Source organism: Phyllostomus discolor, chromosome 9 (genome assembly GCF_004126475.2).
Source record: "Phyllostomus discolor isolate MPI-MPIP mPhyDis1 chromosome 9, mPhyDis1.pri.v3, whole genome shotgun sequence".
NCBI lineage: Eukaryota > Metazoa > Chordata > Mammalia > Chiroptera > Phyllostomidae > Phyllostomus > Phyllostomus discolor.
The window spans coordinates 63,714,156-63,727,944 of record NC_040911.2 but is presented as its reverse complement, the minus strand read 5'-3'; the positions used below and the strand labels follow the sequence as shown (position 1 = coordinate 63,727,944).

Below are 13,789 nucleotides of genomic sequence, written 5' to 3'. Positions count from 1 at the left end.
TGCCTCATTAAAATACCTTAATACTCTTTTACCTTAAAGTGGTGCTTGTGAACCTGGGAGAACTCCAGGCAAAGCAGAGTCTGCCGGTGTCACTAGTAGAGTAAGTCTGTCCTGTCCCCTGCCACACAGATATCAGACAAACATGTGACTGGTCATCAAAATCCCTTCAGTGCTCCCTAAATAATGGGGCTGGTTTCTTGTTCATCTCCCTTGCATACTCCTTTGCTAGCTCATACTTTCTCTTTCACTTAATTGCTACATAGATAAAAATCCCCTTCTTCTTAGGGGGAACTTAGATATAACTTAATGATGATGTTTGTAACTTAGATACAACTTAAGTGATGTTTGCATTTCTTTATAAACACTGAAAAACTAACTTCTAGTGTGCAAGAGGAATCTTCTTGAGGAAGGGTCAGTTAAATCTGTGTAATATGGGAAAATGTCATTGGCTGTCTACATCCATGGTTTTTAATTCTCTTACCTTTTTGTATCTGCATTAATAGCACTGAACCCATTTACATATAGTAGGGAATTCAGTTTTATTAAATGCTTTCACATTCACTTTCTGTTTGTATTGTCAACGAAAGAAATTTCTAACCTGTAGAGAATTTTTGTAAGTTTATTTGAGCTCAACTGACAATACTTGGAGGAAGGCAGAATTTCAACTCATTGAGAAAATGCTCCAGAAAATGGTGTTATTATCACTTATTTCATACATCAGAATCAAAAGGGAAGATGTTAGGGGTTATGTGAAATTTATTGGTGATAGACTAGGGAGGCTAGAGAAAGCAAAGGAGGGAAATCTCTGGGACTGGATAAAAAGTAAAAGGAATAGACACAAACTGGTACTCCTTTTATGTTTGTGGGTACAGGATAGTTAACAGCCAATAATTAACAAAATAACAATAACAATTATGGGATTTGTGGTCTCTGCTCAGAAATTACCCTGACATTCCAAAGGTATATTATCCTAGATGCAAAAAGACCACAGGCAGGCTCAGTTAAGGTAAAGATTAACATTTTTCAGGGAAAATACTGGCCTAGGACATGACTGCCTGCCATGAACTGCTTTTAGTTAGACAGTTTTAATTTCAGACCATCTTATGTGGTTTCTTTCCATCTGAGTTTGTGAGGTTGCCATGCAGGCCTCCCCTGAGCTTGTAAGCTTTAGTATGTGACCCCCCTCTTTTTTTCCATCTGTAATATTTGTACCCCAACACAGATATTGGGAGTCTTTACCATCTGGCATATGTTTTCTTTAAAAAACTGTCAGGGGAAAAAACACACAAACTTGGGATGTTCAAGTAAACAAAAAGAAGTAAAGAAAATTGTCCATTATCTGACATTGGCCATATTTAACCATTTGACATTGTAGTATATGGTTTTTGATATTTGATGTATTGCCATGTATTGTACACTATTTGTAACCCATAGCTTCATTTTTTTCCACTTGTCACAAGTGAGCTTTCTTTCATACCATCACATATTCTACATAATTTCACATACATGGTTGTGAGAAGACCCCATATGAATATTCCAAAGTCCCTTTAACCAGGCTCCTAATATTGAGCATCTAATCTGTTTTTAATTTTTCCTCTAAAAGAAAGTTTCAAAGAACATCTGAGCAATTAAGTTTTTAAAAATATCCATGCTACTTCCATAGAATGAATTTCTACATATAAAGTTGAGAAGGGAAGCAAAAGGAACTTAGAGCCCTAACTTGTGTGGCTCAGTTGGTTGGGCATTGTTCTTTGAAACAAAAGGTCACCAGTTTGATTCTGGTCAGGGCATGTGCCTGGGTTGGAGGTCCGTCCTGGTCAGGGTGTGTATGAGAGACAACTGATTGATGTTTCTATCTCTCATTAATGTTTCCCTATTTTTCTCCCTCCTGTATCTTCTTTCTAACAATAAATAATTAAAATCTTTTTTGTTAAGGGACTTAGACATTGAGCTTAATGAACTGGGGAATATAAACCTGCTTGTTCAATATTGTATTCCACCAAGGGAATTGATACTCCTCCCTTCTACCCTCTAGTATCAGATTGTTGGGAAGTGTGGGTAAGGTGTGGGACCACAGAGGCCTCTCAATGTAATGAAGGGGTGTAACCCTATTCAAACCTGCAAAAGTTCAAGTTGATTGGTAATTTTGAGAAGGCACCTGGTCTGTCCCAAGCCCAAGAGAATACAATCTTTCAGAACAAAGAAGCTCTCTCTCTCTGTCTCTCTCCCCCACCTCTTTCTCACCAGTGCCCACATTTGCCCCACGCAGTCGTGCATCCTCTCTCCATAGACATGTGGCCTTAGCAGCCATGTGGCCAGCAGCCACAAAGACTCTGCCACTGGAGCAGCTAGGAACAAGCTAAGCTACCTGAATGGGGACTGAGATCACTAGGAAGAGTGTGAATACTGCAGCATAGCAATGGACTGCAGCTGGGGGCACATGCTAAGCTAGCCAGATGCTGGACTGCACTGTACTTTTTTTTTAAGTACATGTTAGTAATTGTGCTATTTCAGTTGTCCCAATTTTTTTCTCCCCTTTATCCCCCCTCCACGCTGCTGCCCCCACCCTCCAGCATTTCCCCACCTTAGTTTGTGTCCATGGATTGTACATATATAGTAAGTTCTTTCACTTCTCCGTTTCCTGTACTAGTCTTAACCTACCCCTGTCTATTTTATGCCTACCAACTATGCTTCTTATTCCCTGTACATTCCCCCCCATTCTCCTCCCCCACTCCCCATTGATAACCCTCCATGTGATCTCCATTTCTGTGGCTCTGTTCCTGTTCTATTTGTTTGCTTAGTTTTGTTTTTATTAAGGCTCAGTTATTGATAATTATAAGTTTGTTGTCATTTGATTGTTCCTTGTTCTTTATCTTCCTCTATTTCTTAGATAAGTAATAGGGCTGTTAACATTTCATATAATGAGGGCTTGGTAATGATGAACTCCTTTAACTTTATCTTATCTGGGAAGCACTTTATCTACCCTCCCATTCTAAATGATAGCTTCACTAGGTAGAGTAATCTTGGAGGTCCTTGCCTTTCATGACTTTGAATACTTCTTTCCAGCCCCATCTTGCCTGTAAGGTTTCTTTGGAGAAATCACCTGACCGTCTTATGGGAACTCCTTTGTAGGTAACTGTGTCCTTTTTTCTAGTTGCTTTTAAGATTCTCTCCTTATCTTTAATCTTGGGTAACTTAATTATGATGTGCCTCAGTATGTTCCTCCTTGGGTCCAATTTCTTTGGGACTCGCTGGGCTACCTGGACTTCCTGGAATCTATTTCCTTCACCAGATTGGGGGAGTTTTCCTTCATTATTTGTTTAAATAAGTTTTCAACATGTTGCTTTTCCTCTTCTTCCTCTGGCAGCCCTGTGATTTAGATGTTGGAGCACTTAAAGTTGTCCCAGAGGTTCCTCAGCTGCTCCTCACTTTTTTGAATTCTTGTTTCTTCATTCTATTCTGGTTGAATGTTTATTTCTTCCCTTTATTCCAAATCATTGATTTGAGTCCCAGTTTCCTTCCCTTCACTGTTGGTTCCCTATTTATTTTGCTTTATTGCACTTTGTGTAGCCTTCATTTCTTCCTTCATTTGGCGATGGCGCTCAATCAGTTCTGTGAGCACCCTGATTACCGGTGTTTTGAACTCTGCATCAGATAGGTTGTGTATCTCCTTGTCACTTAGCTCTTTTTCTGGAGTTTTGATCTGTTCCTTCATTTGGGCCATTTTTCTTTGTCTTGGCATACCTATTAAGTTTTTAGGTCGCAGGGCTTTAGGTATTTGCCAGGGCAGGGCAACCCTCTTTTCTGCCTTGTGGCACTGTCAGGGAAGGGTCAGAGAGGGAACAATGCTGCTCACTACCTCTGCTCTAGCTCCACTTTCCAATGAACTTTCCTGTGAGACTGGGGGTTTTTCCCACCTTCACAAACCCCACAGCATTTACAGCTAGAGGTTTTGAGTCTTTTGTTTCCTAGTCAGATAGCCCCTCCTTGCCTGCAGGGTCTGCAGCCTTTCTGCGGGTCCTCTCCACCTGTCAGGTTGCCCGTCTCTCCATCTCTACCCCTCCTACCAGTCTGGCTGAATGTTTCTTTAACTCCTTGGTTGTTGGAATTCCATGCAGATTGCTATTCTGGCAGTTCTGGTTGTTTATTGTTTTTAAATTGGTTGTTATCCATTTTTGGGTTGTGTGAGGAGGTGAAAGATTTCTACTTATGCCTCCATCTTATCTGGAACTTCTGGACTTTACTTTAATATGAAGCAGAAACTCCAGATACTGGCTTTTGCTTTGACCTGGTTTACAACATGGTTGGCCTTTTCCATGGCAGGACAGAGGGAAATGGGACATTGGAAACACAGGGAATAGCTTCTAGTTCCCCACAAATAAACCATGCCACACCACAATCTGCTGTGCATATGCCCTTAGAATGCTTTTCTTTTGATCCTGTGAAAGAGCCTAATTCCCACCCACAACAAAAGGTTATATGAATCTCTCAGGCATTTGCTGTGCACTGCTCACTCAGAAAGGGTCATCAGAATTACCAGGAATGGATGAAATTATTTCTCTGAGTTCTGTATGAAACTGGATAGTGTCAACTTCTTTTTTTTTTTTTTTTTGAGTTACAAATTGAAAAATACAGACTTCGGCCAAGATGGAGGCATAGGTGGATGCACCATACCTCCACACACAACCAAGATTAGAACAACAACAATTTAGAGGCAGAATAACACCCAGAACTGACAGAGAATTTATCTGAATGGAAGTCAGACAGCCAAGAAGTTGAAGTAGACCCGTTCATCCAGACCAGTAGGGGGGGCGGAGAGGAGCAGCTGGGCACGGGTCACAGCACACGGAGAACAGGGACAATTGGGCGCATAAGGCAACCAGGAGCACGTGAGGCATCTGGGGCGTGCAAGATCGCAGCAGGTGGACCCTGAGTACGTAAGCGGCAGCTGGCAGACCCAGTGAGGCAGCGATTGTGGACCAGGGCAAAGCACAAAACCCAGGATCCCAGAGAAGGGCCTGAGGTCCCAGGAGAACGGAGCTACTGCCATTATTCCCTCCCGCCCCCACCCCCACATACAACATCACAATCTAGCGACTGGGGTGCCCAGCCCTGGTGAACACCTAAGGCTCCACCCCTCACTGCAACAGGAGCAACCAGACCAAAAAAAAAGAGAGAGAGAGATATGTCTCAAACAGAAGAACAGATCAATGCCCCAGGACTCATCATTCTAAGTGACCGAGAGATAGCCAATCTATCAGATGCACAGTTCAAAACACTGGTGATCAGGAAGCTCACAGAATTGGTTGATTTTGGATGCAAATTAGATGAACAAATGTAGGTTACCATAAAAGAGATGAAGGAAAATGCACAGGGAACCAATAGTGATGGGAAGAAAACTGGGACTCAAAACAATAGAGTGGACCAGAAGGAAGAAAAAAACAACCAAACAGGAAAGAATGGAGAAATAAGAATTCAAAAAAATGAGGAGAAGCTTAGGAACCTCCAGGATATCTTTAAACATTCCAACATCCAAATTATAGGGGTACCAGAAGGGGAAGAGGAAAAGCAACAGATTGAACACGTATTTGAACAAATAATAAAGGAGAATTTCCCCAATATGGCAAAGGAAATAGACTTCCAGGAAGTCCAGGAAGCTCAGAGAGCCCCAAAGAAGTTGGACCCAAGAAGAAACACACCAAGGCACATAATAATTACATTAGCCAAGGTAAAAATGAAGGAGAGAATCCTAGAAGCAGCAAAAGATAAGGGGATAGTAACCTACAAAGGAGTTCTCATCAGACTGTCAGCTGATTTCTCAAAAGAGGCCTTATAGGCAAGAAGGGGCTGGAAAGAAGTATTCCAAGTCATGAAAGACAAGGACCTATATCCCAGATTACTCTATCCAGCAAAGCTTTCATTTAGAATGGAAGGGCAGATAAAGTGCTTCTCAGATAAGGTCAAGTTAAAGGAGTTCATCATCACCAAGCCCTTATTTTATGACATGTTAAAGGGACTTATCTAAGAAAAGAAGATAAAAAGAAACACGTATAGTAAAAGGACAGCAAACTCACAATTATGAACAACCACACCTAAAGCAAAACCAAAAGAAACTAAGCAAACAACTAGAACAGGAACAAAACCACAGAAATGGAGATCACATGGAGGGTTAGCAACAGGGGAGTGGGAGGAGGAGAGAGGGGGAAAAGGTACAGAGACTAAGTAGCATAGATTGTAGGTTGAAAATAGATAGGAGGAGGGTAAGAATAGGATGGGGAAAAGCTAAAGGACATAAGTACGACACATGGACATGACTAAAGGGAGGGAATGTGGGTGGGAGAGGGTGTACAGGGTGGAGGGGAGTGAGGGGGAAATGGGACAACTGTAATAGTATAATCAATAAAATATATTTAAAAAAGAAAAATACAAATTACATTCATTTTTTGTTTTATTTGACCATTAAATTAAAATTGAGGTGAAATTTTCCCCTGTCTACTTGTTATCTGTTTGTATTTCTTCTTGTATAATTGCCAGTTCATGATCTTTGCTCATTTTCCCTATTAGGTTAGTAATATTTTTTCGCTAGTAGTATTTTTTTCTTCTTAACTGGTAAGAACTCTTTTTTGTAAATTTGTACAATTTGTTGCAATATCTTGAGGAATTTGATTTCTCAACTTTTTTTTCTTACTGGTGTTCTGGACACAAAGTCTTTTCCATGAATAGTGTCATTTATCTAACTATGCATGAGCATCACAATTAAGTTTCTGCATATAAATTAAGAGTCAACCTAGATGACTTTTGGGATTCTAGATGACTTTTGGGATCCTTAGCAGGATCAATATTTAAACTGAACTTTGAGAAAAATTGTAGTAGAATTGAGCCAACAATTCCAGGTATCCTGCTAAGTGTAATTAATAGGACTCTTATCTTTCATAAGATCTGAACTATGGAGTTTTTGCTGTCAGTCATTTTGCAAATATGTGCCTTAGCATTGATTTTTTGCTGGCTCCTGAGAAAGCAGGAAAGTGAAGGACTAGTTCATTTGTATTGACTTAGGCTTCAGACTGCTGAGAACAGTGAGATAGTCTCCAGTCTTTGCTCCTGGCTTCCAAATGTATGAAATCAAAGACAGCCTTTATGAGTTAACAGGTAAGATAAAACCCATGCATAGCCCATTCATGAGCAACATCAGAAGGCCCATGGCAAAATTATTGTCTAGTGGCATTTTTCCAATAGACCACTCAAATTTGCAGTGTGCTTTTAAACCCAGTGTGAGATGTGTAGAGCACCTTGTTCACTCTTTTCTCAGCTTTTGTTCTCTTGCTGTTACCAGTCAGTGTTGTCAGTCTCAGACTGCAAGCTCATTTAGATTGGGGGCTTCCTTAGAAATACACCTTTCTGTCAGGCAGACCGGGCATTCCCACATTTGCCTGCAGATAAACTAGGAGGAACAACTAGGGAGAGAGACAGACTGTGCAACCCATGGTTCCAGCACTGGGAAATAAAGCCTCAGATTTTAAAAATCTCTGACTTTAAAGTAAGCCTCTCACTTTAAAAACCTGTGGGGGTTGCAGTGGCAAGAGAAACTCCCAGCCTCACAGAGTTCATTGGAGAGACCCACAGGTCCTAGAATGTACACAAATCCACCCACCATGGAACCAGCCCCACAAGGGCCTAATTTGCTTGTGGGTAGTAGGGAGAAGTGACTGAAAGCTGGCAAGAGCTGAGCAAGCAACATTGTTCTCTTTCAGACCTCTACCCCATATATAATGCCACAATGTAGCCAAGTGGGTTGCCCTGCCCTGGCAAATACCTAAGGCTCCACTACTTACAACATATCAAGCAGAAGAAGACAAAAAAATATGACCCAAATAAAAGAACATATCAAAGCTCCAAAAATAGAACTAAGTGATAAAGAGATGGCCAACCTATCAGATGCACAGTTCAAAACACTGGAAATCAGGATGCTCACAGAAATGGTTGAGTATCATCACAAAATGGAGGAAAAAGTGAAGGCTATGCAAAGTGAAATGAAGAGAAATGTATAGGGAACTAACAGTGAAGGGAAGGAAACAGGGACTCAAATCAATGATTTGGACAAGAAGGAAGAAATAATCATTCAATCAGAACAGAATGAAGAAACAAGAATTTAAAAAAAAAAAAAAAAAGCCCATTAGAGGCTTAGGAACCTCCGGGACAACTTTAAACATCCCAACTTCTGAATCATAGGGTGTTAGTAGGAGAAGAGCAACAGCAAGAAATTGAAAACATAATGAAGGAGAACTTCCCCAGTTTCACAAAGGAAATAGATTCCAGGAAGTCCAGGGAGCTCAGAAAGTACCAAAGATGTTGGACCCGAGGAAGCACACACCAAAGCGTACCATCATTACATTACCCGAGATTAAAGATAAGGAAAGAATCTTAAAAGCGACTAGAGCTGGAGTGGGAGTAGGGGGGAGAAAACTGCACTTGAACAATGATTAAAATAAAAAAAATAATAAAAATAAAAAATAAAAAATAAAAAGCGACTAGAAAAGGAGACAGTTACCTACAAAGGAGTTTCCAGAAGACTATCAGCTGATTTCTCCAAAGAAATCTTACAGGCAAGAAGGGGCTGGAAAGAAGTATTCGAAGTCATGAGAGGCAAGGACCTCCATCCAAGATTACTCTATCCAGCAAAGCTATCATTTAGAATGAAAGGGCAGAAAAAGTGCTTCCCAGATAAGGTCAAGTTAAAGGAGTTCGTCATCACCAAGTCATTATTGTATGAAACATTAAAGAGACTTATCTAAGAAAAAGATAAAAAATATGAAGAGTAAAATGACAACAAACTCACAACTATCAACAATTAACCTAAAAGAAAAGAACAACAATGAAAACAAAAACTAAGCAAACAACCAGAACAGGAACAAAATCAGAGAAATGGACAACATATGGAAGGATTTCAGTGGGGAGGGGGAAGGGAGGAATAGGGGGAAAGGTACAGGGAAGAAGAAGCGTAATTAGTAGGCATAAAATAGATTGGAAGAGATAAAAATGATGTAGGAAACAGAGGACTGAAAGAACTTATATGTACAACCCATGGACATGAACTAAGAGGGGGGCATGCTGGAGGGCTGCGGCACAGGGTAGAAGGGGGATAAAGGAAAAAAATGAAAAACTGTAATACCATAATCAATAAAAATACTTAAAAATTCTTATAGGTATAAAATACTCATCTCTGAGAAATTATCTATAGAGTTTTCTTGTCAGGTGAGTCCTTTTATAAACTTTGCTATCAAAAAGTAAGATAAATTATAGAAATATGTGTTGTGAATAATGAAGATAAATGGGATAAAATATACAAATAAATGAAAACCTGCAGTATGCTCACCACTTTACTTACTTTACCACTTACCTCACTGTGGTTAAAAAAAGAGGGTTCAGTATAGGACTGATGACTTTGGTGGTTTTGTTGTCAAACAAAGACTTATTAGAAGGATGTTTGCAGTATTATTATAGCATTTTGTTCTGTGTTTTTTTTGAAGCCCAGTTGAAACCCAGCAAAAGCAAAAAGGATCTAATATGAAAGGGATACACAATATAGTGTATCATCATGGAGAGAGTAGTGAATAGTTATCTGAGTCATTAACAATCTAAAACAGTTTCCATGTCTACAGATTTTACAGTAGAAAATGTGGAAAGCTTCAACAGTCCTTTAACAGTCCTTTATTTTTAAAATGTGTGTCAAGACTGGCTATTTTGAACTCATGCCAAGAACTTACTAGTTATAGTTGTTACATAAGGTAATATGAAAGAGAAATACATATTTGAAGTGCTCTCAGAAATTTTAGATTTAAAATATCAGAAGGAGAAAATTATAGCTTTATAACTATAGAATTTGGGCTAGTTCTTTATGTTTACATTCTGAAATACTTTTCATATACCCAGAATTATTGGACACACAGAGTGGGAGCTTAACTCTCTGTGGGGACAGCCTAGATCAGGATGAGTAGAGATCTAGAGATGAGGCATGCCAGCATGGAACAGCACACTGATGATTGAGAGATGGCAGTCAAGGAGCTGGTACTACTCTTTACCCCTCTCTTCTGAAACAATCTGGAGGCAGGTTTGGAGCAATGGTCCACATAGGCAGCTGAGATTGGGCCCTGTGGTGGCCAGCCCTGGCCTGAGCTTAAGGAGAGGACTCTATACAGGACCTCAGCCTGCAGAAACAGGGATACTATGCAGATCATCCCAACAGAAAGTTATCACAACTGGAATATTATCCAGGGACTACTTTATACAAATAGAAGAAAAGCTCCCAACACTAACTTGAGAGACTATGTCCTTTGGCCAAAGAGCCCAGAACTCCTTAAATTTCCCAAAATCAGCTGCTCCAGCCTCTAGAATAAACCATGGGCCCAGAAAGCTAGCCCATCCAAGAGAGAGCAGGGGACAGGAGCCTTGCAAGAATATCAAAGCTGATGATAGTGGTCCTGTATTTTCAAAACCAAATTTACAAGGCCAGACCTTCCATGTTCTGTCTGCCTCAGTGATTCTCCCTGTTAGTGCATCTTCTTTCATGTTAATTATAAGAAAAGACTATTATCTTCCTTCTTGTTCACTAGATAATTGTATTGTTACTACTTTGCTCTTGGACTAACGTGGCCTGTGAGGCTTTGTCCAGAGCAGTCTTCATATTAATGTGTGAAGTCCCATCTCCATTTCCCAATCTGTGGGAAATGAACACTGCCTTGTATGTACTACTGTTGTCAGATACCAATGAAAAATTAGCACCACATTGAGGTTTCCTCTCCCAGCCACCTGGGCAAATCATTTCTGTGTAGAAGTGAGAAAGAAACATACTCTGGCAGCAGATTGATATCATCATTGATTGTTTTACTCTTGTTACCAGCATAGTTTTAGGAATGCTGACCTGAAAATTAAAAGACATATATGTTTACCTGTCCTGTTACTTGCCACTTTTTCTCTACCTCTCAAGTTGACTGTGATAAAATCTGTGCCCACTGCCCTGCCCAGGACATATGAAGTGATATGGGTAAGACAGTTGGGTACCCTTTGAAAAGTTTCCCAAACTCCCCAGCAGACTTAGTAGCAGAGCGTCTTTATTCTTGATTGAAGATTATTGTTTAGAATAGTTCTCTTTTTGATTAGTGTCTCCTCAGCCACCAAGTTTTTGTGCAAACTTCCCACTTGGAGGAAGTTCAGGGGTCATTTGTAAAAGGATGGGGATATAACGAGGTCACGTTTTTCCAGATCTCTTTCTCAATCCAAGTAAAAGGATTCATGCAATGAAAGAGAAAACCCTGGCTAAACCAGGCCAGATTAACAGAGACGGTCATATGTCATACACATATTTACTTCACAAGTAGAACACTTCTGCATAATATTCAGTCCTCAAAAAAAAGTACTATTTGTAATATAAGTTGTTGTAATGCATTAAATTCTACTGGAAAATAATCAGATGTTATTTTACTTTGAAGACATTTTAATTTCAGTTAAATGTAGAAAGCAAATTAAATTCTAAGTAAAGCATAACCTAAAATTGTATGTAAAGGCTGGGTCTTTGAGATGAAGGGGAATGTAGCTAGTTTGTTTTTATTTCTTTGTGCTTTCTTTTAAACACACTATAGGCGCCATTATTATTGAAAAGAGTCCCTACAGAAGAGTGTGAGGGTAGGTCGGCTTTTCACAGTAATGAATCATCTTGCAGCTTGCCATCTATTCTGAATGACAATACTGGAATAAAGGAAGCAAGACCTGCTCTTTGGTTCAACAGAGTTCTTACAAGGGAACAAGGTAACTATTGTTAAAGGTTGGCCCACAGCAAAAATGCATTCATTCAGAGTCAACACAACACCCTCTTTCTCAAGGTGTACCTATAAAATAAAGGGGAGTAGAGAATACCACTGATTTTAGTATGCATAATAGGCTATTTCTTCTAAACCACATTTCGATAAATACATGATTTTGTTTAGTCTAATAAGAATAGGAAACATAATTGTAGGTCTACAGTTATGATGAATGTCCAATAAATTTAAGTTTTTATAAGTTAAAAAATCTTAACAAAACTAATCATTGGGCAGCAGATAATTTTGATCATCCTACAAGATAAAGATGATTTCATTATAATGATTCCATAAAGTACTGTGAAATTTTTTATATCAATAGAATATACTAATAATTTATAAACATTATTTTAAGGTTGTATTTATAATACAATATTATAAAAGTCTAAACAGATGAATAAGCATTAATTTGTTACCCCCAAAATTTAAAATCCAATTTTTAGTATCCATAAGTGATGATTATTTTAGCATTACTATTAAGATATGTCAGTAAACTGCTATAGCGGTATTTCCAAGTCCACTGTGAGTTGCTCAGGATGTAATCAGAGGTTGATATATATGCATAGGAATTAAGGCTCTCTTGTTTTAAGCCCTATCCAAATTTGATAGATGTGAGGCTAAATTATTTTGCATGAAGACAACATAGAGATAGTTTTAATATAGGTTCCTTTTAGGAATAGTACTATTTTGGGCAAGAAATAAACCAAAAAAAAAAAAAAAAAAAGGAAGAGGAGGTAACAGTGAAAAATAAGAGGAATGGCAGTTAAAAAAAAAACAAAGAAACAAAAAAAAAAGCCTAGTCTACAGTCTATAAATACAACCCTGACATATATTTTTATTATCATATTTTTAGAAGTTCCAAGTGGCTGCAGAGATGAGAGCAAGGAAGAAAGCATGGTAGTGAAGATTCCAATCATGGGTAAATTTATGGTTGCCTGAGAGTTTCAAACACAGAATTCAACCTTATTATATAATCAGAACATTCTATGTTAGTGGTTTGTGGACTCTGTTAAGAGGAGGTATGTTTAACTAATACATGCTGGATCAGGAGAATAATTATAAGAGCACATAATCATAACAAGCAAGCTTTAACACAAAATAAGATGGAAAATAACCATGTCTGTTGAATTCTTAATAATTGTTAATACATTTACACATGTGAGCATCCCCCATCACATAGCCTTTCAGCACCTGCATCTGCGTGAAAAGATCAGTTTCCATGGGATACACTTAGTCATTATATGGTAAACTAGAGATATTTCTGATTTTACTCTTTTATTTCCTGTGATAATTGAATTGTATCATTAAAATAAAAATGGGGAAAAAAGTACTAGACAGGAAACTTGCTCATGCCTCAGTTATAAAGCATGTCTGATAATTTAACAATTTTAGCAATAAGGTTTCATCAAGACCTGTTAAGGGATTTCCAGTCAAGATGGAGGCATAAGTAGACACACCTTGCCTTCTCGCATAGAAAGAATTACAACCAGATTTCAAAGACAAGTAACAGCCAGCACCATCAGAAAAATTGGGCTGTATGGAAGTCTGACAATGAAGAATTTAAAGAAGCCACATTCATCCAGACCAGTAGGGGTGCAGAGTAGTAGAGATGGGGCAGAGAGGCAGTGTGGAGTGGAGAGACAATGGTAGCAATGAAATGGATGGTCCTATATTCATGTGTAGTGGATAAAAATCAAGAGGGATTCCTTGGGAGCGAGTAATACCAGCCCCAGGCCAGACCAAACAGCCCAGATTTCCAGCACTGGGAAGATAAACCCCCATTACTTCTGACTGTACAAACCAGTGGTGGTTGGGGCAGCCGAAGAAACTGCCAGATTTGTACCACTTACAGGGCCCACACAGGCTTAGAACACATGCAAACCACACAGCAGCAGCTGGAAGGTTACCAATCACATATGGGAGTTAGGTGGGGTGAC

General features: G+C 39.1%; 1 protein-coding gene across 1 annotated transcript in view; it reads left to right on the top strand.

Annotated features, from left to right (window-relative positions):
* KIZ (kizuna centrosomal protein) overlaps positions 1-13,789 on the top strand; it is a 161,034-nt gene that overhangs the window by 82,946 nt on the left and 64,299 nt on the right. The window contains 2 exon segments of the mRNA XM_036009473.1: positions 11,637-11,802; positions 12,706-12,771. Of these exon segments, the coding sequence (XP_035865366.1) occupies positions 11,637-11,802; positions 12,706-12,771 (232 nt within the window).